The sequence below is a fragment of the Podarcis tiliguerta genome (genome assembly GCF_965153285.1).
Source record: "Podarcis tiliguerta genome assembly, chromosome: 7".
Taxonomy (NCBI): Eukaryota; Metazoa; Chordata; class Lepidosauria; order Squamata; family Lacertidae; genus Podarcis; species Podarcis tiliguerta.
Window position 1 is genome coordinate 65,854,154 of NC_139540.1, and position 23,970 is coordinate 65,878,123.

A 23,970-nucleotide genomic window follows, 5' to 3' on the forward strand; every position below is an offset into this window, starting at 1 on the left:
GATCGACCAGGAGGGAGAGAACATGCCAGTCGGGCATGTGTCTCTGCCAGGGTCCTACTCAAGTGTAGGATGAGCTCCTGACAATTATCCCGTCCCCTAAGGGAGCAGGAGATGCAGAAAATGTGTCCTTGTAGGAGCCAGCATGCTGCAAAGCTTATAGAAAAGCTGTTGTGACGGCGCACATGTGTCCCACTGCTCCTTCATACTGGTAGAGGCTATTTTTTCCCCTGCTGGTTAAATGGCATAGCCAGTCGTATCTGCCCTACTCAGATCAAGAACTTAAGTCATGTAGGGCAAGTGCAGATTCGCACATCACATCTTGAATCCTACTGTGCATTTCAATGACAAATATCTCTGTGAAGCTGTTGGGTGTACATGCTCATTTACAGGACCAGAGTTCCCCATAATATATACGCATGGCAGGGCATGATGGGTTACGTACTATTTCGTTCTTCATGGAGGCATTGGGAACCCCAGCTAGTTAAACACATGTGCTCAGTGGGAGAGCTGTACAAGTGTCCTGCCCTTTAAACATGGGTGCTTTTTCTAGCTAGAAGAAGAAGAAGAAGAGTTTGGATTTGATATCCCGCCTTTCACTCCCTTTTTAAGGAGTCTCATAGCGGCTAACAATCTCCTTTCCCTTCCTCCCCCACAACAAACACTCTGTGAGGTGCGTGGGGCTGAGAGACTTCAGAGAAGTGTGACTGGCCCAAGGTCACCCAGCAGCTGCATGTGGAGGAGCGGAGACGCGAACCCGGTTCCCCAGATCACGAGACTACCGCTCTTAACCGCTCTTAACCACTACACCACACTGGCCAGATCTGCTTCCGTTTCCTTTCTTTTTGTCGGTTTTGGTTTATACGCTTAGGTTTTGGTGTCTTTGCAGAATAGTGGGACCACCCAGATTAATCGCTCCCTTTCCTTTCCTTTATTAGTTTCTCAGCCTGGCACTGTCAACTTACATCGTGAACAGTACTCGCAGTAGTCTTCACAACAAACAAGGCCTGCCTACAACAAATCAGATTATTAGCTGGACAACATTAGGTAAGCACTGCTTTCCTTAACTGGGATTATCCAGGATGCAGAGCTCCTGCCGCTCCTCCCCCTGCTGGAGGGAGACTTGAGTCTTCGAGGTCGAATGAATGGGTGGTTTCTGCTGCACCCTGCCCCCCCCCCCCGACCAAATAAACTTTTCATCAGTTCAGAGTTTTCTGCTCACATCAGCATTTTTTTAAAAAACATTCTATCTTTTAATCTATTCACCATTTTTTTGGGGGGGGGGGAGTGTTACTATGCTGCTCCCTTTTCCCCTTCAGATGTCATTTTTCTTTTCTTTTTAATTGCAAGCAAGCTTGGTTGATGTATAACGATCATGGCTACAAAGTGTAATAATATAATAATATTATAATATAATATAATATAATATAATAATGTAACACACACACACACACAAATAAATAAAATAAAATAGGCATTCAGGCTTGTAGCCACTGAAATCAATGGGAATTAAGGTAGTCATGATTACATTGTTCCATTAGTGTCAATGGGTCAGCTATGGGTCTGGATGCAGCCCTACCTCTTCTAAATAACCCACCTTTTATCCCACCAAGGTCCTTAATGTAGTCATGGGAAAATGGTAACCGCTTTGAGATTTTTTCCCTACAATCAAGTGGTATATAAATTTTATGAAGTAAAGAAATACAAATAAAAAACTGGGATTATCCTGGTCCAGCATGTAAAGACATGTATATAGACACACATTTCCTGCTGTTTAAGAGTTTAACCGGAAGGGACATGTCCTTGACTGGCAGCAGCTGGTTCCTGAAAGGTAATGTTCTGTGTTTATACATAAATAGAAGTATCCATAAGCATCATCCTGCAAAAAAAGAAAAAGAGAATATCAGCACCCTCTTCAAGCTCACATGAGCGATATTGATTTAGAAGTGGACTGGGGTTTGGAGATTAATAGCTCAGCCTGGCATTAATGAGATGCATCATTAACTGTTGTGGAGTTCAGATGCATAGCGTTGATGCTGCGAAAACTGGAACTGGAGGAAAGCTTTTTGTTCTCTTCTTCCAGTTGATATTTTGCTCGGTGCCTCTTGCGATAAGGCAGGCTTCTTCCAGCCTCTAGGTCAGAGCTTTCCAAACTGTGTGTCATGAAACGTAAGTGTGTTGGCTGCAGTGTGTAGGTATGTTGTGCGAATGCTCCCTGCGCTCCTCCTGGGGCTGGAAAGGGCTTAGTTTAACCTCCGGTTTGCTAGTAAAACTGAATTGCTGTGTCGCGAAATGATGCATGTCTAAAAAGTGTGTAATCAGTATGAAAAGTTTGGAAGGCTCTGCTCTAGGTCCTTCCAAGCTGTTTCTCCCTACAACCTAGCAGTTTGAAAGCACACCAGTGCAAGTAGATAAATAGGTACCACTGTGGCGGGAAGGTAAACAGCGTTTCCGTGCGCTCTGGCGCTCTGTCACAGTGTTCCTTTGCACCAGAAGCGATTTAGTCATTCTGGCCACATGACCCAGAAAGCGGTCTGTGGACAAACGCCGGCTCTCTCGGCCTGAAAGCGAGATGAGCGCCGCAACCCCATAGTTGCCTTTGACTGGACTTAACTGTCCAGGGGTCCTTTACCTTTTACCTTTCAAGCTGTTTCTCCCTACATTCCAGCTTGGGCCCCATTCATATATACATAGTCATTCCAGCACCAAAGAACTTCTTCAAGAGAAACAACTCAGGCATGCTTATTTCAATTGTCCAAATAAGCACGATTGAGCCTGGTGATATAAGGCTATTGGTTGAGTGGCACAGAATCCCATGAAAAAAGTTGTATCCAAACAAAATCTTGGCCACCTCTTTTCATGGGGTAAACTCGGAATCGTTGTAACAGATGGTCTTTTTGTTTTGTTTTTGCTATGTGGTGAATATTCCACTGCATTCAGTTCAAAGAGTGAGGAAAGAAACCATTTTCCTGCACCCTAGCTTCTAGGAATGTGAATGCAAACTACACAAGTCATACATTGCTCCCATGCTTTGAGAGTCATTGAGGGGGATATTCAAATATGTTGGTGTTGACAGACGATATTGTGTTTATTGCAGCTTCGTCCTTGGTAGTGCCACTGCTAAGCCCGACATTTCTCTTCTCGAGGTTGCTGAGCATATTTCTTTCCCTGATGTCAACATACCTTCTGCTTAGTACAGGGTAATTCTCTCTCTACTTTATAAATGAAATTCCAGCATATATATTTTTTTTGCGTTTCTCTTGCCTAAGCAATTTTAAAGTCATGTATTTTCATTTTGCCAGATTCTTGTCATTCTTCCATTGCATTTAACCAGTAAGACGCAAAGTTCCAGATGCTGCGTGTGTTTAAATCTCATTGCCGACGTCGTGGAGTAAACATTTAGCCAGTGATTTGTATGACACTCTGAAACATTTTTCTGTAGCTCCTTTGATTGCATTGATTCATGAGAACACATATGGTAGCTAACACACACACACACACACACACACACACGCTATGATTTCAAAAATACAGTAGAAACCAGAAAGTAAAAAAGAGGAAGGAATAATCAGCACAGGGGGAACAAATAAAAACAAGTGTTTGAATCATTCAGTTTTCACTTCTTATGATCTCCAACAGCATTTGGAGATAAACAACAATTCAATCCAAAATTTGTAAATTTGACACAGAAATTTGAAGAGATGAAATCCCTGCCCCCACTGATTACTTTTAAACCTATGCTTTTAAATAAAGCATCTTGGGGGTTGGTTGAAATATTATTACTAAAAGAAAAGGGCGGTGAATCCAAATGTAAAAAAAGAAGAAGTTTCCCCTAGAATTTCAAATGTAATAATAGAGTTGCATGGAATGTCACACTGAGGTTTATATTTTTAGCAAGCTGCAATCAATGCCCTTTCTTTTGTCATAGTATTTTCATACAGTAGCTCTCAAAAAGGGCTGCTGGAGGAACAATCGGTTCACTCTGTAAGTGTGTGTGTGTGTTTTCTGAATGCATTCATCTTTTGACCACTATGAAATTGGCTCCCTGTAGTGGAAAAGAAGGCAGTCACCTTTGATGGCAGTAGCCATTTTGAATTTTTCAAACATCCCGGCTTTCTGAGAACAACAAAATGTGGCCATCTCGGTTCACTTCTCCCTAAAAATAATTTTGCCACATCCACAAAAAGTAGCTCAACCAAAACAGCCAATTTCTAAGGTGATGATAAATTTCTGAGGCTGATAAATAGTACTTGCCAGTTTACTAGAACCCGACTTGAAGGTAACAATTTCAAATGAGGAGAGAATTGCCAAGTAAGGGCAATATTTCTTCCCACGGTTTGGCATTTTCTGTATTAATCAGAACAGTATGCAAGTAACGTGAAGATGGAGAGCTCAGCATGACTGTGGCCAACATAGTTGTTGAACAAGTTGCCAAACCACCGTCCACACACAAACCGCACACAAACACCCAACCTAGTAGCATTTGTTATGGAAGGGTGGTGGAGGAAAAATAAATTTGATGCCTGGGTTGTTGTTTTTTAATTTCAAATGTATTTTGATGTAGATATGAAGCACTTTTCCCCCTGGCGTTGGCTTTGTTGATGTTTGTGTGGATAAATATGGAACAAGAAGCAGTACAACGTTACGGCATTTCACCAAAGCCAAAGGTAACCCTTATTTTCACCGTAGGTAAATACCACTTAGACATTTAGTTACTGGGCACTAACTATGATTAGACTTCGTTGCTTCTGGTGTGTGTATGTGTTGTATAGGCATTGTTTGGCTAGGCATTATTATACTCAAATAAAAGAAAAAAGGATTCTCTTTTCCCTCAACTAGGGTGGCCCAATTCCCAAGTACCAGCAGCCATTTCCACTAGGCAGATGCAAACTGATACCCATAAATCCTCTAATCTTACCATATGTTTAAAATTGATGGGTGGAAGTGGGAAAGGCCCGGTGATTTTAAACCCACATTTTAGGCCAGGCATAGGTAAACTCGGCCCTCCAGATGTTTTGGGACTACAACTCCCATCACCCCTGACCACTGTTAGCTAGGGATGATGGGAGTTGTAGTCCCAAAACATCTGGAGAGCCGAGTTTGCCTATGCCTGTTTTAGGCTGTGGTCTTGTAGCATTCAGGTTGGCTGCAAGGGTGAAGACAGCACAGGCAGATCCCATAAAATTCAACGTAGCCCACTGGCACAAAGTCCCTAGCAGCTACACTGAGAAACTACAGCAGGTGTGAAGAGCCTTTGGTCCTCCTGATACTGCTGGACTACAACTCCCATCAGCCCCAGCAAGCATGATGGGAGTTGTGGTTCAGCAATATTTGTTCTTCTTCAATAAAAGGCAGGGGGGAAAGGGAGACCAAAACAGGTTATTTTAATGCCAGCACCATCACAGAGGTGTCTGTGGAGGGAATACAGAGGTACCTCAGGTTAAGTACTTAATTCATTCCGGAGGTCCGTTCTTAACCTGAAACTGTTCTTAACCTGAAGCACCACTTTAGCTAATGGGGCCTCCTGCTGCTGCCACACCGCCGGAGCACGATTTCTGTTCTCATCCTGAAGCAAAGTTCTTAACCCGAGGTAATATTTCTGGGTTGGCGGAGTCTGTAACCTGAAGCGTATGTAACCTGAAGCGTATGTAACCCGAGGTACCACTGTACAGGTATATTGATTGAAAACGTATTTTATTGTCACTTATGAATAAATGTTTTTTGAATATTTTTTTAAAAGCAATTTCTGGAGGGCCAAAGGTTCCCCACACCTGAACTAGCATTTAGGGGAATGACAGAAACCAAACCATGCTTACTCTCTCTGGAGCTAGCTCAGTTTGCTCTGCAGTAACCTGGCTGAGTGCTATTATCCAGTTGAGTGCTCTAATGTGGGAGCAATGGAAATAAGAAGTTATTAGGTGCTATGCTGTCAATCCACGTAAATCAACACTGCACTAGAGGGAAGGAATTAACCAGCAGTCGCGAATACGGCACCTCCGTCGCTTCCCGCTGTAGCTCACTAGAGGAGAATGCTTCAGCTGCAAAAATCACCTTTTTTTCTGAATTATGAAAATATGTCTCCTTCTAGGACGTTTGGGGAAAAGCAGGAAGAAATAAGAGAGCAAATGGAAAGTTCGGGGAGTTATTTCCTTACCTAAGGCAGCAGAAGCATTTCCACTTGATCATCCTGCTTGAGCGATAACTTTATTGAGAGTCATTAAAGTATAATAAAACTGTTGGGGAAGATGCTTTCGTAGCAGCAGACACGGGCTTCTCTGAAGGAATAACTCTTTAAATTCTCATTTGCTCCCTGGAAAATATACCTTTAATATCAACAGGATAGCAGCTGACACCGTGGCATTGATTTCTCTTCTCTCTTTTACAGCTTGCTGCTCTCAGCTTTTCATACACTAATGATCTAACACAGTTCCGACAACTTCATTTGGATGACGTCCGGCGATCTTTTTTCTTCGTATCCTTTTCCTTCCTTGAGTGAAGGCCTGGTTGCAATGCGATGGGTTGGCTTGAGAGCCAGTGTGGTGTAGTGGTTAAGAGGTCTCGTAATCTGGGGAACCGGGTTCGCGTCTCCGCTCCTCCACATGCAGCTGCTGGGTGACCTTGGGCCAGTCACACTTCTTTGAAGTCTCTCAGCCCCACTCACCTCACAGAGTGTTTGTTGTGGGGGAGGAAGGGAAAGGAGAATGTTAGCCGCTTTGAGACTCCTGAAGGGGAGTGAAAGGCGGGATATCAAATCCAAACTCCTCCTCCTCTTCTTCTTCTTCTTCTTCTTCTTCTTCTTCTTCTTCTTCGTTTCTTAGGATGGGCCTGGCTTGGAATGGAGGGTAATTTTACAAGCAAAGTGCTTGTCAATGGGACAGGAAACATACATGTGGCCTAGGACCCACATACCTATGGGACCGCCTCTCCTGGTATGCCCCGCAAATGACCTTAAGGTCCACAAATGACAACATTTTGGGGGTCGCAAGTCACAAGGTGGCTAGATTGGTCTCAGCCAGGGCACAGGGCCTTTTCAGTACTGGCCCCGACTTGGTGGAACGCTCTGTCACAAGAGACTAGGGCCCTGCTGGACTTGACATGTTTCCGCAAGGCCTGCAAGACAGAACTGTTCCACCTGGCCTTTGGTTTGGACTCAGTCTGACTCCTAGGTTTCCCTAAGACTGCATTTTAAATTGCATTTTAACCTGTATTTTAAATTGCCCCCCCCCATTATGCTTTTAATGTAATTTTATTGGTGTTAGCCACACTGAGCCCGGCTCTGGCCGGGGAGGGTGGGGTATAAATAAAATTTATTATTTATTATTATTATTATGAGGAATGAAAGTTTACATAACAATACTGTTGTTGCTGCATTGAGCCTATATACTGCGCCCAGTTTTTAAAATTAAAATTTTAAAATGATATCCAGAAAAGTTTAGTAATGAAGCTTCCCAGTTAGGACTTGTTATTGGCCTTTGGTTAACCTGGTTTTCCACGAGTTGATTCATGCTGCATATATTTAGCACACTGGCACTTTTGTGGTTTTGTGCTTTTCGTCTCCCTCTTGTCTTACACAGAAATTGTAGGTATGAATCTCAGAAGAAGAGTTTTGCTCACTATATCGTTGGGCCATTAAACACTTCTGAGAAGTACATGCTTTGGATTTCTTTATTTGCAGTTATGCAGGGGTCAGCAGACTTTTTCAGCAGGGGTCCACTCAGACCTTGTGGGGGGTGGACTATATATATATATATTTTAAAAGAACAAATTCCTATGCCCTACAAATAACCCAGAGATGCATTTTAAATAAAAGCACACATTCTACTCATATAAAAACACCAGGCAGGCCCCACAAATAACCCAGAGATGCATTTTAAATAAAAGGACACATTCTACTCTTGTAAAAACACACTGATTCCTGGACTGTCCACAGGCTGGATTTAGAAGGCGATTGGGCCGGATCCAGCCCCCGGGCCTTAGTTTGCCTACCCATGCAGTTATGCTTTCCTAACAGTGAGAAAGCTACATTAATATATGGAGTGGGGGGACAATTTCAAAGCTTTGCAGGGATGTTTATACTTGACGTCTTTATATATGCATCTAAAAACTGAGGCTTGGGATTTAGGAGAAGGCAGTAAAGATCTTTCTGACTCCTGTTTCCCTTAATTTGCTTTAGTACACATCACCTACAGGTAGAGTTTTCGGTTGTTACCTGAATGCTGAATCTAACGAGGTCTTGTTGAACAAACAAATGGGACCTGCCTTCACCCTGTTAAAATTTGAGTAGTCCTACCCCTTTTCTTACTTTCCCTATTGGACAATGGAAACTGATCGATCAGAACAGTTATGCTTTAATAATAGATTGGTTACCCAGCTACCGTTCACCTGACATGTTAAAAACCATGTGACTCTAATACAATGTAAGATGGGGGGAAAAGGGAATGAGCAGATGTTGCTATATAAAATTGGCTATTACATACATGGGCTTTGTCTTCCTGAAAGATGGGCTGCCGGTAATATTTAATCTACCCATTAATTGTGATTGAGACAAAGGCATCTATTTGGATGTCTAATCAAAAAAATGTTCTAAAGGCCTTTGCAAGCATTATTCCTCTCTTCTCACCTCCACTGCACAGCTTGTTGTGTTCTGGATATTTTTACCATTATCTTATACCTGTGGTGCAAAGTTGTCATTGGGAATGCTTATACCGCTAGCATGTGAAAGAAGTGTGACCGTTGGCTCAATAAGGAGCATGTTGTGTTTTCCTTAGCCCTACCCAGGTTTTCTTCCAAGTGACAGCCTTTTTCGGTACTGGAAACATAGCTTCTGTGAACAGGTAACTATTGTGAACTACGTCTAGAGAAGTTGGAAGGGGAATTCCATAAGTGGGGTGCCACAACAGAGAAGGCCCTGTCCTATGTTGCTACATAATGGATTTCTCTTGGCAGTCAAGTAGCGCCATCCTGTCACATCTTAACACATGAGTAGCCTGATACAGAGTGTCTGGAGGTGGTTGGAGGATGGATGGCGGCTAACAGATTGAGGTTGAATCCTGACAAGACAGAAGTACTCTTTTGGGGGGACAGGAGGCGGGCAGGTGTGGAGGATTCCCTGGTCCTGAATGGGGTAACTGTGCCCCTGAAGGACCAGGTGCGCAGCCTGGGGGTCATTTTGGACTCACAGCTGTCCATGGAGGCACAGGTCAAATCTGTGTCCAGGGCAGCTGTTTACCAGCTCCATCTGGTACATAGGCTGAGACCCTATCTGCCTGTGGACTGCCTCACCAGAGTGGTGCATGCTCTGGTTATCTCCCACTTGGACTACTGCAATGCGCTCTACGTGGAGCTACCTTTGAAGGTGACCCGGAAACTACAACTAATCCAGAACGCGGCAGCTAGACTGGTGAATGGGAATGGCCGCCAAGACTTGAAAGACCTATATTGGCTCCCAGTACGTTTCCGAGCACAATTCAAAGTGTTGGTGCTGGCCTTTAAATCCCTAAACAGCCTCGGTTCTGTATATCTGAAGGAGTGTCTCCACCCCCATCGTTCTACCCGGACACTGAGGTCCAGAACCAAGGCCTTCTGGTGGTTCCCTCACTGCGAGAAGCCAAGTTACAGGGAACCAGGCAGAGGGCCTTCTCAGTAGTGGCGCCCTCCCTGTGGAACGCCCTCCCACCAGATGTCAAAGAGAACAACTACTACCAGATTTTTAGAAGACATCTGAAGGCAGCCCTGTTTAGGGAAGCTTTTAATGTTTGATGTATTACAGTATTTTAATGTTTTTTGGAAGCCGCCCAGAGTAGCTGGGGAAGCCCAGCCAGATAGGCGGGGTATAAATAATAAATTATTATTATTATTATTATTATTATTATTATTTATTATTATTATACAGAGGAAAACTCTACTTCAAATATCTAGTTCCCAAGTTGCAAAGGACTCCACAAGTGCCTTGAATTTGGTACAGCAACATATTGGTAGCTAGTGCGTCTCCTTAAGATCCAGCGCCCTTGAGTCTCGCATGTTGAACCACTTATCACCTCCAGCACCTGGCCAAAGCTTCTGGATCATCTTCAAGGGCAGCCTGACATGCAGGTGCATTGTAGCAATCCAGCAGAAAGGTCACCAGAACAAGGGACTCTCATGAGATATTCTTCATGAAGCAACAACAACAGAAAGTTGCTATGCAAGTACCAACAGAGCAGTAGGGTATTTTTTTGACTCTTGGCAGCCTGTTTAAAAGAACTCTTTGCCTGTCCAAGTACTGACCTGTTGTGAAAGCAAACGGAGGGTGGGAAACATTTCGTAAAACAAAAGGTGCTGCAGAAATAAAACTTTATAGCAATAAGTAGCATCCAAGAACTGTTTGCTTGTTATGTAAAAAACTAGAGGCAGCCTATAAAACTAGAAGCCGTGTGACTTGAAAGGTCGTTGCATGATGATTCAAATGTTGATTGTAAGGGGGGTGGGAAAACTCCTGTTTCTTAGTAGAACATATTACTTGCAGAAAATACATAATGTTTGTTTTGGTTTCATTCTTGGTCTCTAGTTTTGATCCAACTTCAGTCCATTGCTTCTTGACTGTGTTCAGCCCTTTCCTGATGGGAGCCTTGCTGTTGTGGAAGGTTAGTAATCGCACCTTTAGGGAATGATATGATCGGATTTATGCAATTCTAGCTTAACTGTTCCTGCACAAATAACTTATCTTCTCTGGTAAGACTTCTTAAATGCAAAATGCTACACACACACAAACACACACACAGTGGAACCTCTGTTTTCAAATGTAATCCGTTCCAGAAGACTGTTTGGCTTCCCAAACATTTGAAAATTGAGGATCAGTGGGCTGGCTGCAAAGTAAATGGGAAAAAATGAAAAACGTGTTTTGGAAGCCGTTCGACTTCCAAGGAACGTTAAAAAATATATATTCATGAACTGTAAGGCAAGCTAAATAAAGTACCATATTTTTCGCTCTATAAGACGCACCAGACCACAAGACGCACCTAGCTTTTGGAGGAGGAAAACAAGAAAAAAAATATTCTGGATCTCAGAAGCCAGAACAGCAAGAGGGATCGCTGTGCAGTGAAAACAGCAATCCCTCTTGCTGTTCTGGCTTATGGGATAGCTGCGCAGCCTGCATTCGCTCCATAAGACACACACACATTTCCCCTTACTTTTTAGGAGGGAAAAAGTGAGTCTTATGGAGCAAAAAATACGGTAAGTCATAGACTCATAGAATCATAGAGTTGGAAGGGACCCAAGGATCATCTAAGTCCAACCCCCTGCAATGTAGGACTACTCTGCTGTCCCATACAGGGACCAAACCTGCAACCTTGGTATTATCAACACCATGCTTTATCCAGCTGAGCTATCCAGGATGGCAGATGGTCCTACTGAAATAAGCAGAATTCCATATGAAACCTTGTTTGTTGCTGCTGCTTGTTGAATAGATGATGATTGCCCTGGGGTGGCCATCTTTTTCTCCCACCACCCGCTATGGAAATCCCTGGGAGGAGGGTTGTTATCCATTGCAGGGGCTTCTATGGCGGTCGTGGCAGCAGTCAAGCTTTCTAGCAGCAGTGGAGCACTTGTTACTTGTGAAAAGATCCTATATTCTGAGGGCAGTCCTTGGACCACTGTGTAAACCTGTAACTAACGGGTTGCAAATTTTATTGTTAATTTTTTATTATTTATTGAATTTATATACTGTCCTATACCTGGAGGCCTCAGCACAAAATCGAAATACACTAGTACCTTAGGTTACAAACACTTTGGGTTACAAACTCTGCTAACCCGGAAGTAGTACCTTGGGTTACAAACTTTGCCCCAGGATGAGAACGAAAATCATGTGCCGGTGGCGCAGCGGCAGCGGGAGGCCCCATTAGTGAAAGCGCGCCTCAGGTTAAGAACAGTTTCGGGTTAAGAACAGATCTCCGGAACGAATTAAGTTCATAACCTGAGGAACCACTGTATAAAACCACAATACATATATATATATATAATCAAAATAAAAACAACAACCTAATCGCACACCCAAGAAGAAAAACAAACCACATTTTAAAAGGGCATAGGATGTCAATCAAATCAACCAAAGGCATTGTTAAAAAGGAATGTTTTTGCCTGGCGCTTAAAGGTGTATAATGAAGGCGCCCGGCGAACTTCCCTGGAGAGAGCATTCCACAGGCGGGGAGCCACTGCCGAGAAGGCCCCATTCTCGTGTTTTAGTGCAGTTTAAATGAAAGCCGCTAGAAGCGAAAGGGACTGAGAATGAGATAAATTGGGAACTGACTGATCCATCCATTCCTGTTCAGGGATACAGCATGTTAAACTGTGTTGCAGAGGGGGAAGCATTGTGGAACAGGTAATGGATTACCCACTATCATCATGCATGTCTCAAGTCACACCTCCGGGCCCAATGAGATAATAACACTGCGCCAGCTCAGACTTCAGAAGATTGTGTTACACCAGCCTTTGCCAACCTGGTGCCCTCCAGCAAGTTCTTTCAGCAGCAGATAGGAGTTGTAGCCCTGGAGGGCACCAGGCTCGTGAAGGTTGCACACTGGAAATGCCAAACATCACTGCAAGCCAGCATTTACATTTGGAGGAAAACAGAGATCCAGCAAATTGGGAGAAACACTGGATTCTGAGGAATGAACAAATGAGGGAATTGTACCAGTCCTAGAGAAAATGGCTCAGAAAGTGGAAACACCTATTGGTTTTCTAACTACAGTGGTACCTCAGGTTAAGTACTTAATTCATTCCGGAGGTCCGTTCTTAACCTGAAACTGTTCTTAACCTGAAGCACCACTTTAGCTAATGGGGCCTCCTGCTGCCGCCGCGCCGCCAGAGCACGATTTCTGTTCTAATCCTGAAGCAAAGTTCTTAACCTGAAGCACTTTTTCTGGGTTAGCGGAGTTTGTAACCTGAAGCGTATGTAACCCCAGGTACCACTGTATTGCAGGGGATGGCGACATTGGAAGCTGCCAAAGTTTCCTCGCTGAGAAGAGCAGTAAAGGCAGACAAAATACTGGCAATCTTTCTCGGCAATATGAAGTCGAGAACGTGCCCCAGAAGTTCCTCAGCAGGCAAATTTGTATGGGAAGTGTTCCGTGAAGGTAGAATAATTTGAAGAGCCCTGGCATAACACAGTAGTTTATTTCTAAAATATATACCGCTGTATTAGAATTGTAACAAGGACTATTAATATTCTGATTGCAATGCACAGAACCTACAGGGCCATGACTGAAGGCAACAGGTCTGTTAACTAGATAAAATGTTTGCATTCAAAACGATGAATTTTGTAAAGCACTCAAGATGTGCTTGACTGTCTCTTTGAATACTAGCTATGTTAATTTGTGGCTGTTGGTTGTTTTTTGTTTTCTGCGGTATTTCAATTAGCTTAATGTAATTCCATGTCCTCGACAGATTGTAATCCCTTTTGTTCTTGTGTCATGTGCCTTTGAAGCTGTTCAAGTCACAACACAGCTATCATCAAAAAGGTACAGTAAACGCTTTTACCGAAGCAGCACTTTCTTGGGGGTTCATTGGGGTGCACGGAGTAAACTGTCTGCAGCGATTTCTTTGTAAATCCCTGCATCGAGTACAATTATTCTTCATTCACTGGGTTCAAGCTTTATCAAATCTTCGACTACAAAAAAACACTTTTTAAAAAGCTGGTAGTGACTTGAGTTCCTGTTTGCATCTATTTCACATACAGGGCTGGCTGGCCCTGCCATTTGACAGAGTGAAGCAACAGCAGATTTTCAGTTTAATTTATTATTATTATTATTAATAATAATAATAATAATATTGTAATATTACTACAAGGGAAGAGAAGATTTATTTGGGGGGCATTTGCTTCGGTACCCCAGGCTGGAAAATGTCTTGAGCCAGCCCTGTTCCATGGATGTGTATTTTAGATATTACGTTAAGACCTACTCTGAGCTATAGATCTGATACTTGCAGTCCACTACCATAATTGGTACTTCCTTTACAACATTTTGCTCTTTGTCTTCTATATACTACAGCTAAGCACACCTCTTAAGTTAGGCAAAGCATAGTTCCATGTTTATTGAAGGTTCTTGCCGCTGTCACTGCTATTGATCATGTGAACCCATAAACTATGAAAGTTCTATGGTTGACTTCCAGCTGTCCTATTGTTGTGGTTTTTACTGTGGCGATCACACAGGGTCCCCGGACGTTTCACTGTCTATTGATCCCTGTGCCACCACTTGATTTCTCGCTGCCACCACCCAGGCCCTACCTGGTACAATACTGAGTCCAGTCAGGTTTAAATTGGAACATAAACTTCTGTTTATTTATTGTAGTTTAACAAGCGTGTGGTTTCATAAACGGTATCGGTCAATTACAATCATGGGGTGCCTATCCAGACCTATAACTTCCGCTACCTGCTCTCACTCACTAAACCACCTCTCAGATATTTACTTGTCTTCCTAGCCCCTAAGTGTTCCTGACTCAGCTTATTTTGCTACACTAACTCCACAGACTCTATCCCAATTCACTCCCACTCCAACCAACCTCCCAACGACCTCTCCTTTCGCCCCTCCCAGAGCTGGTTTTATAGTCCCTCTGACTCCACCCCCCTGGGTTCTGATTGGGTAACTTGTTTAACTAATTCACCTCCAGCACTCTCATATGTTAACATCACAGGAATCTGTCTGTCTCTAGAGACGATGGAGTGTGCCTCTGGGGGTGAAGTCAAACTGCTGCATTTGCAGCATCGAAGTGACTTCCCTGGGGCACAAGAACCTGCGCAGTGTGTATGCAGGTATTGGGCTGCCCAGATGACAAAACCCACTCACCCCCTTGGCCCCATTGATGTGGTCCAAAGGAGAGCAGAACAATACATTTGGCAGGAGTTGCCGAAGTAGGCTACACACAACCACCTTAGGGACTCCACTCCAGAATGCCCTATTAGTTGATGGGTATATGTATTTGCCTCTATGCAAAGTAAAGGTAAAGGGACCCCTGACCATTAGGTCCAGTCGTGACCAACTCTGGGGTTGCGGCGCTCATCTCGCTTTATCGGCTGAGGGAGCCGGCGTACAGCTTCCGGGTCATGTGGCCAGCATGACTAAGCCGCTTCTGGCAAACCAGAGCAGTGCATGGAAACACCGTTTACCTTCCCGCCAGAGTGGTACCTATTTATCTACTTGCACTTTGACGTGCTTTCAAACTGCTAGGTGGGCAGGAGCTGGGACCGAGCAACAGGAGCTCACCCCATCATGGGGATTCGAACCGCCGACCTTCTGATCGGCAAGTCCTAGGCTCTGTGGTTTAACCCACAGCGCCACCCGCATCCCATACCTCTATGGGGTCGCTGTTAAAAGTTTTGCCAGTAATTTTAATGACATGGTGATATCCAGCTGTGCATCTGCTTTGCAAAGCCAACTAAGCTTGTAAGCTAATCTGCAGGAACTGGATTTGTCAAATTTATAATGATCTTGTAAGGTATAATTAATTTACCAAGCTGACGCTTGGATCACATGACCAGATTCTGTTTTTTTCTCGGAGGGGGATCATTTGTTAGAAGCCACTGTAATAGTCTTGCTCTGTGCTATAGAATAGCACATTTTAATGAAATTTCACACTGTAACTGATAGCACACTTCTAATTATAATTCTTTACAATTAAATTATTATTACAGTTAATGGCCCATCTCCCTGCTACTAGGTCAGCTGTTTGCAGCGTTGTTTCAGTGCAAGTCGCTGGCAGAGCCAGTCATTAGCAATTTAGAGCGGCCCTCATGTGGCCTAATATTTCAATCACTTAATGAAAAATAAAGATAATGAAAAAGTCTTTAGCTGTATTTCACTTTGCTTGTTCATAGTCCATTTCGTTCCCTGAAATGTGCTTTCCCAAACACAAATGATCTTGTATACCAAAGAGTTGGATAACTAGTTTCTTGCGCCTCGAGGCTAAGTGGAACTCAACACTCAGCCATTTGTGAACTTGGTGGAGGGTGTCGCTATCAGTTATTGGGGCGCAAAACAGAGTGGCTGCCTTATCAACCTGGAACAAATAAAAATGAAAAGGTTTAGGGAGGCCATTAAGAACTGCCTTGGTTCTCTTGGGGAGTATTAAAGTTGTGAACAAGAACTTGTCTCCCTGAGTGGTAGGGAGACTGCAGCCAAGTCCTTTCTGAGAGGATTCGCAAGGGCTGTGACTCAGTTGCTTATAGGCTGAACCACTAGAGCCGTTTTCAGTTGCAAATGAGAGACCTGAAAGTCAATAATCATTATAATTTTATTATTTGTACCCTCCCCTTCTGACTGGGTTGCCCCAGCCACTCTAGGCAGCTTCCAGCATATATATAAACATAACAAAACATTAAAAAGCATCCCTATGCAGGGCTGCCTTCAGATCATCATAATCATCATCATCACCATAATTTTATTATTTATCCCTCGCCCATCTGGCTGGGTTTCCCGTGCCTCTCTAGACGGCTTACAGCATATCTAAAAACATAATGTCTTCTAAAGGTTATATAGTTACTCATCTCCTTGACATCTGATGGGAGGGCCTTGCCACAGGGTGGACGCCACTACCGAGAAGGCCCTCTGCCTGGTTCCCTGTAGCTTCACTTCTCGCAGCGAGGGAACTGCCAGAAGAATCTCAGAGCTGGACCTCAGTATCTGTGCTGACTTCAGGTACACAGGGGCTGAAGTCAGGCAAAATAATGCAAAGTGTTGCTCTCCTCCTGCTCCTCTAAATACCCATAGCCTCACAACTTCATTATTATTATTATTATTATTATTATTATTATTATTATTATTAATACACCACCCTATACCTGGAGGTCTCAGGGCAGTTCACAAACAAAATCAAAATATAAAACCTTCTTTCACATGTGGTGGACATGTGACAAAGTGAAAACTTATTGGGAAAACATATATAACAACTTATCCCAAGGAACTTATCCCAAAGTCACCCAATAGGCTTCACAAGCTCTATTGGGGGTTTTGAGCTAAATATCCCTAGTTGAAGTCTAACATTTCATCTGCTACATTAGGCTGGGTTCCTGTGTTCATTTCCTACCTTAATACAGCCCTTATTACATGCACTTACCTACTTGGAATTATAAGCATCGACTTCCAGCTAAGCTCTACCACGTTTTTAAAGATATAAGCCTAAAGCTGCAGCAATAAAATAAAATGTCTTGGGTTTGTTTGGTATAGTGCATCATGTTGGCCAGGATGGGTTTTTGTTTTGCCCAAAGTAACTGATTTGGTAGGGACGCGGGTGGCGCTGTGGGTAAAAGCCTCAGTGCCTAGGGCTTGCCGATCGAAAGGTCGGCGGTTCGAATCCCCGCAGCGGGGTGCGCTCCCGTCGTTCGGTCCCAGCGCCTGCCAACCTAGCAGTTCAAAAGCACTCTCGGGTGCAAGTAGATAAATAGGGACCGCTTACTAGCAGGAAGGTAAACGGCGTTTCCGTGTGCGGCTCTGGCTCGCCAGAGCAGCGATGACACGCTGGCCACGTGACCCGGAAGTGTCTTCGGACAGCGCTGGCCCCTGGCCTCTTTGAGTGAGATGGGTGCACAACCCTAGAGTCTGTCAAGACTGGCCCGTACGGGCAGGGGTACCTTTACCTTTTTTTTAACTGATTTGGTAATGGCCACAGAACTCAGCTTTGTAAGAGGAGCTTTGCTTTCAACATACAGGTTTCTAATCCCTAAAGCTGTGGAAATCACCTTCACAGCAGGTGTGGTGAGTGGTTAGAGCCACCTTCACCAGCCAGGCTCCTTTCAGACCTTTCGGACTACAATTCCTATCATCTACAGCCACCACAGCTGGAAGGCACCTGGCTAGCAAAGGCTGGATTCGAATGTTGGACAAGGATTAGGAAAACCCCGTTTTCTTACCTCACAGGAGGGCTTTTGCGAGCGTAAAATGTGGCAGGTAGTGAGGGAGAAAATGATTCACACAGCCTTGAGCTTCTTGGAGGAAATGTAGGATATTACTAGGGGGGCGGGAATAAACCTTGAAAAACGTGCGAGCAGTGCTTTGTGACATGTTGGAAATACAGAGAAGCTTAGCAGGGCCACCAGCTAAGCTCTCAGTGCTCTTCTGTTCCTCGTGAGCAGCAGATACAGAACGAAAAATTCAATAATTATCGTGGTTTCTTTTTTCTTTTAAACTCACTATGCCCTCAGCTTTGTATTACATTTCTAGAAGCTACCTTGAGAAGGCTCTGTCCTGAAAGGTGGCTTATCAATACTGCTGTTAAATACAGTAGAATAACAAAGGCTTCCACATAATTCGCTCTGTGAGGGCGAAATGGCCTTCCTTTTAAGCTTGCCTTAATACAGAATTTTGATCCCTCCTCCTTAGTTAGCCCAGGATATGTATATCCCTGGTAACCTAAGACACATAATTCCAAGAAAACAGATGAAAGGAGAACTGAATTGTACCTCTGTAACACTTTTTGTCATATTATTGGGATTCTACGAAGCTTTGTTGTTGCACTGTTGAACTATGAATTATGGTCTTCCTCTGACACACTGTCTCTCTCTCTTTTCCCCCCTCCAGGCTTTTTCTCATTGTTCTTGTGATTTCAGACATCATGGCTTTGGTAAGCTACTGTCGGACATTCTGTACAAATAAGATCAAAACCCAGAGAGCTCTGCTAATTCAATCAAGAGAAATCTGAATTAGTTTCAGACTTCAAAGTTTCTGGAACTAGGGCAGGGAACTGAATTGAAACCCCACGTAAATTGCAGATGGAAATCCCTCCCTCCCCCACAAACCCCCTTTTCACAGTCCTTTGTACATCATCTAATGAATGCATCAGAAGAGACATCATCTTTATTACTTCGGTTCTTCCACAGAGCTATTTTTAAGCTAGCGGTGCTTGGTTTTCACGTATTTCATATTGAATGTTCAAGCCTGTGAGTGAAAAGGGAATGCTAGATGCACCTGGGTGCCCAGTTTAATTTTTCTTCCTTTTCCTCCCTGCCTTCAGAACAAAAGAAAAATATGTCATGGTCTGCCTTAATTTTTCAAGAGAGATGCCTGAATTACCAGACAGGAAGGGACACAAACATGCACATACACACACTCACACACGCACGAGTTAAGCATGGGGGAAGAGCATATTTCAGTATTCATCCTATAATTTCAGAATCACAATTTATTAAAATCGAAATTGCTCTCTTTTTTTTAATAGAGAAAGGGGGAAAAAATGTCACGCAACTCTTCCCCGAAAGCCATTTTTGTTGGCTGCAACGCAATTTACACTTTATGACATGGCTCGAAGGGATGTGTCTCTAAAGCAGTAAGGGGAAAGGCCTGCTATTCTTCTGAGATTTTGCTTCCCACATCTCTTACCCTTCCCTGAGGACTTACTTGAAGTGACACCACCTTCTGCTTTTGTTATGTCACAACACCTCCTGCTTTTGTTGTGTCACTTACTTCATGGAGCTGCTGCCATCGGAGAAATGTGTCTAAGTGCTAGACATCCAAGGCAGTCATAATTTTAATTATAGAGTAGTCAACAAATGTGATTGGGAAGGGGGGAGTGTTAAAGGGGAAAAAAATTCTGCATTTCCAGTCTGGGTCCCATTCTGAAATGTTTTCTCTCTCCGTCGTAATAAATAAATTGCCAGAATTGCATGGGGAAATTGCCTGACCTGAATCAGTTCAGTTAATTCCATGTGCTTTCCAAGGCCCAAACTACACACTGCTAAAACCAAGGCAATTACTCCTTCATATATTGCCAATTCAGAACGGGATATTTATTGTGTTGTTGTTTTGTGGGAGGAATTGTGGAAATGACCATTTGGCAGTTAGAAAACGACTCTGCAGCCCAAAGGCCTGGCTCAGAGTTGAGAAATGGTTTCGTGTCACGGTTAACCATGTTTTCCTCTCGGAATTTGCCGCGTGTAAAGTGTAATTAATTGTAAGAGATGTAAATAGTTTTATCGTTTTGTTCTCATGGTGTCTTTTTAGTGCCCTACTATATTTTTATGTTGTAAATTGCCTTGAACGGTGTTCTCCAAATGGACAGACATTATTGCAAGATATTTGCAGCTGTTGATGGGAGTCCGTCTCTACAGCCTTGCAAACAGAGCAGTCTTTGCTTCTTCCCCTAGTGCTCCTGCAGGAGATGAGGCAGATCACACTGTATGCATGACTTTGGGTAGCTCCTTAAGTGTGCATAGGGTTTTACATTATTGGTGTAACCAGTCACCGTTTAAAACATGATGCACGGCACATTCCCACCTCTGCAAGCTGCAACCAACAAATTGGGTTGGAGAACCTGGGTGTGATCACATTGTGTGCTTTCCCCTCTTTCTTTCTAGACATTGGTAGGGAGGTTCAGGGAAGAGACCGCAAGGTTGCTGCTCTCAGCAATAGCCACACACACTTTGTAACAACTACAGTGGTACCTCTGGTTATGAACATTTCCGGTTACACACACATCTGGTTACGAGCTCCGCTAACCCGGAAGTATTTGCTCCTGGTTGCGACCTTTCCTCAGGATGCGAGCGGAAATCGTACCCTGGAGGCACACGCGCAGCGGGAGGCGCCATTAGTGAAAGCGTGCCTCAGGTTGAGAACGGTTTCCAGTTATGAACAGACCTCGGAAATCCGTTCGTAACCGGAGGTACCACTGTACCTTGGTTCAGAGAGTTCGTAGCACAGCAGGAATTTGAACCTAGCCCTCTCCTCTTCAAGTCCACTTCCTTAATTGCTTGTATCCTGACCTGTTTGTTGTTTGGTTAAACATTCTCTGATGAACGCAGGTCACCTTTTGCTTCAAGAATTAAATGCCCCCAAATGAACGCCTGAAACATGCGTTTGAGTCTTGTGATTCTCGCTGTGCAACGTTTATTTACCAAACAACATGGTGTTCTTTGTTTTTCTCTCTCACCTTAGCACTTCTTCTTTCTGGTTAAAGATTATGGAAGCTGGCTGGATATTGGAACAAGGTACAAAGCATTTGCTTTCCCCATCCCTCCTCCTGCACTGCCTTTTCTTCCTCTTTAGCTGTAACACTGCCTCTAAAATAAACCTAACGATTAAGCTGTGTATTTCTTAGTTCAATCCCTATAGTTAAATGCTGTCTACAGATCAATCAAGGCCAGTGCTTCCATGCTGCTTCTACCATCTCCCTTCCTTGCCTATAAACGTTGATGGTGATATATTTTATTTATTAGTGTCCGTTTCTTGCCTTGTTAAGTTGTTTAGTGTTTAACTGCTGTGAAACACTTTGCCTGATGTCCGTTCTCAGCCCAGGTCATCTTGAGAATTTTTATTTCCCATTATTCCCCTTCAGTCATTGTCTGAAAGTAAATACCATTTTTAACAGAATCACCCCTCCTCCCCAGCTTAAGAGCTTCCAGTTTGGTTTTTTTAAGTTCACAGAGAGGAGTTTGCTGAACATTCACAAGGCTTCTGGTTCTGGGAATTGATCCCCACCCCCACCCCCGATAAATAAAAACAGAAAAGATTCGTTGGATGCGGAGTGTGTTGTTCACAATCAAGTATAGTCAAATAAGTGGTAAATAGGAAGTTTCGTAAAAGCTATGGTTCGTAAAAGCTATGGTTCGTAAAAGCTATGGTTTTCCCAGTAGTGATGTATGGAAGTGAGAGCTGGACCATAAAGAAGGCTGATCGCCGAAGAATTGATGCTTTTGAATTATGGTGCTGGAGGAGACTCTTGAGAGTCCCATGGACTGCAAGAAGATCAAATGCATCCATTCTTAAGGAAATCAGCCCTGAGTGCTCACTGGAAGGACAGATCGGGAAGCTGAGGCTCCAAGACTTTGGCCACCTCATGAGAAGAGAAGACTCCCTGGAAAAGACCCTGATGTTGGGAAAGATGGAGGGCACAAGGAGAAAGGGACGACAGAGGACGAGATGGTTAGACAGTGTTCTTGAAGCTACAAACATGAATCTGACCAAACTGCGGAAGGCAGTGGAAGACAGGAGTGCCTGGCGTGCTCTGGTCCATGGGGTCACAAAGAGTCGGACACGACTGAACGACTAAACAACAACAGGAAGTTTCAGTTCCGAAAATTGTGTAATTCCCTCTCCTGCTTCCATCAGTACCTTCTTCAACCAATGTGGTCTTGTTCACTTTCTCCCAGAAGTGTTTTGCCCTGAGGGAGATACCCACAGCCTGGGCATCAGTGGTCATTTAGTTGGGTCCAGGGCATGGAGGACAGTATATAGAAGTTATTTCTAGTCAGGCCATCTATATCACCTGCTCCATGCCTTTTGAGTTATTTATCAGTTGGCAGCGACTTTGGCGCACATCGTGCAATTACAAAACACTTTGGACTATTCTCCTCAAAACACTTTTCTTAAGGTGCCATATAATTATTTTATTCAGTGAAGCCATTTCAGGAAACTGGTCTAAGCCCAGAAAACAACAGATACTCTTTCAGAAATATTCTTTCCTGCCATAATTTTATTTGGCAGTTGGAAAAAGGTCAGTGTTTGTTAAAAAGGGGGTGGGGGTGGGGAATCCAGTGAATATGTGCGTGGTGAATTTTCCAGAACAGCTAATGATCTCACTACTTCCTTATTATATTTTATACAGTGTATTATCGTGGCATTTATGATCTGCAATATATTTCTCTCATTACTTAACAAGCCTGCCATTTTTTCTGCTTCTCACAGTTCATAGATGGGGATGTTAAGTGATACCATACCTTGCTACCAGTCTTAGTGGTACAGCTGCGTACAACAGCCAAGCCAATGCAAATCCCACCCTCCCATAAACCATAAATTCTCAACTGCCTTTTCAGATATAAGGACAGAAGTACATATCCCCATAAATATGGAGCTGTCTCATAGCGATTTCTCCTCTGTAATATGTAGTAAAACTGATATACTGCCTGTTCTCACCATGTTGTATGTTTCCCCAAACTTGCCAGCATCAGCCAGTGATAATGATGCCTTTATGACATAGGCAAAGGTTTGAGGGTGGGGTGGGGGTGTTGTTTTTTTTTGCACATAATGGAAGGCAAAAAAGAATTCCTCCATCCATCCAGTGTCTTCCTATCCCATAGTCATATCTTTCCAGCAAGTTCAATCCCACTGAATTATATACGTTATTACTGACCTTCAGCCAAGGAAGAAGAAGTTGTATATTAGACGTTATTGTAATTGTGAACCCCGTCAGATGTACAACATAAAAGGAAATCAAACCTTGCCAAGCTGTTATAACTAGATACTGCCTTTTTGTTCAGCAAACGTGGCTTTTTGTTTCCCTTTAAAATTACAGTGCTACTCCTGCATGAAAACTAATTTTCCAAGCAAAGCTGCCTGCAGGCATTGCAGTACTGGTTGCTGATAGCCTCAGATATATTGGCAGGCTGCCATTATGTGATAACAAATGGAGTAGGAATTGCTTTTAATTGCATTCTATTTGTAGCATGATTTCTTTCATTCAGCAGCGTTTTTGCTGAACATTTGTGTGTGTGTGTGTGTGTGTGTGTAACTAAATCTAGAGCAGCATATAAGGGAGGAACGAGTGCCACACAGTACCTGTGACTCCCTCACTCCAGTCCTTTCCAGATGCATTGGTACTGGTTCACACTGTTCATCCACTGATGGTTGCAGCGTTAAGTGATGAGTTGGGTGTGTGAGTGAGCCGTTGCAGATTAAACGCTGCCGACAGGGTCACCTAGTGCAATGCAGGAATCTTTTTGCCCAACGTGAGGCTCATACCCACACACCTGAGATTAAGAGAGCCAGTGTGGTGTAGTGGTTAAGAGCGGTGGACCTGTAATCTGGTGAACCGGGTTCGCTTCCCCGCTCCTCCACATGCAGCTGCTGGGTGACCTTGGGCCAGTCACACTTCTTTGAAGTCTCTCAGCCTCACTCACCTCACAGAGTGTTTGTTGTGGGGGAGGAAGGGAAAGGAGAATGTTAGCTGTTTTGAGACTCCTTCGGGTAGTGATAAAGCGGGATATCAAATCCAAACTCCTCCTCCTCCTCCTCCTCCTCC

At 43.6% G+C, this 23,970-nt stretch overlaps 1 protein-coding gene across 7 annotated transcripts in view; it reads left to right on the forward strand.

The window, feature by feature from the left end:
* PIGN (phosphatidylinositol glycan anchor biosynthesis class N) overlaps window positions 1–23,970 on the forward strand; it is an 85,425-nt gene that overhangs the window by 49,904 nt on the left and 11,551 nt on the right. For all 7 annotated transcript variants that reach the window (XM_083449335.1, XM_083449331.1, XM_083449333.1 and 4 more), the window contains 9 exons: window positions 936–1,044; window positions 3,095–3,197; window positions 4,562–4,664; window positions 6,383–6,469; window positions 8,776–8,831; window positions 10,544–10,619; window positions 13,417–13,490; window positions 18,540–18,582; window positions 20,889–20,941. In XM_083449335.1, the coding sequence (XP_083305461.1) occupies window positions 936–1,044; window positions 3,095–3,197; window positions 4,562–4,664; window positions 6,383–6,469; window positions 8,776–8,831; window positions 10,544–10,619; window positions 13,417–13,490; window positions 18,540–18,582; window positions 20,889–20,941 (704 nt within the window). The remainder of the gene's footprint in view (window positions 1–935; window positions 1,045–3,094; window positions 3,198–4,561; window positions 4,665–6,382; window positions 6,470–8,775; window positions 8,832–10,543; window positions 10,620–13,416; window positions 13,491–18,539; window positions 18,583–20,888; window positions 20,942–23,970) is intronic.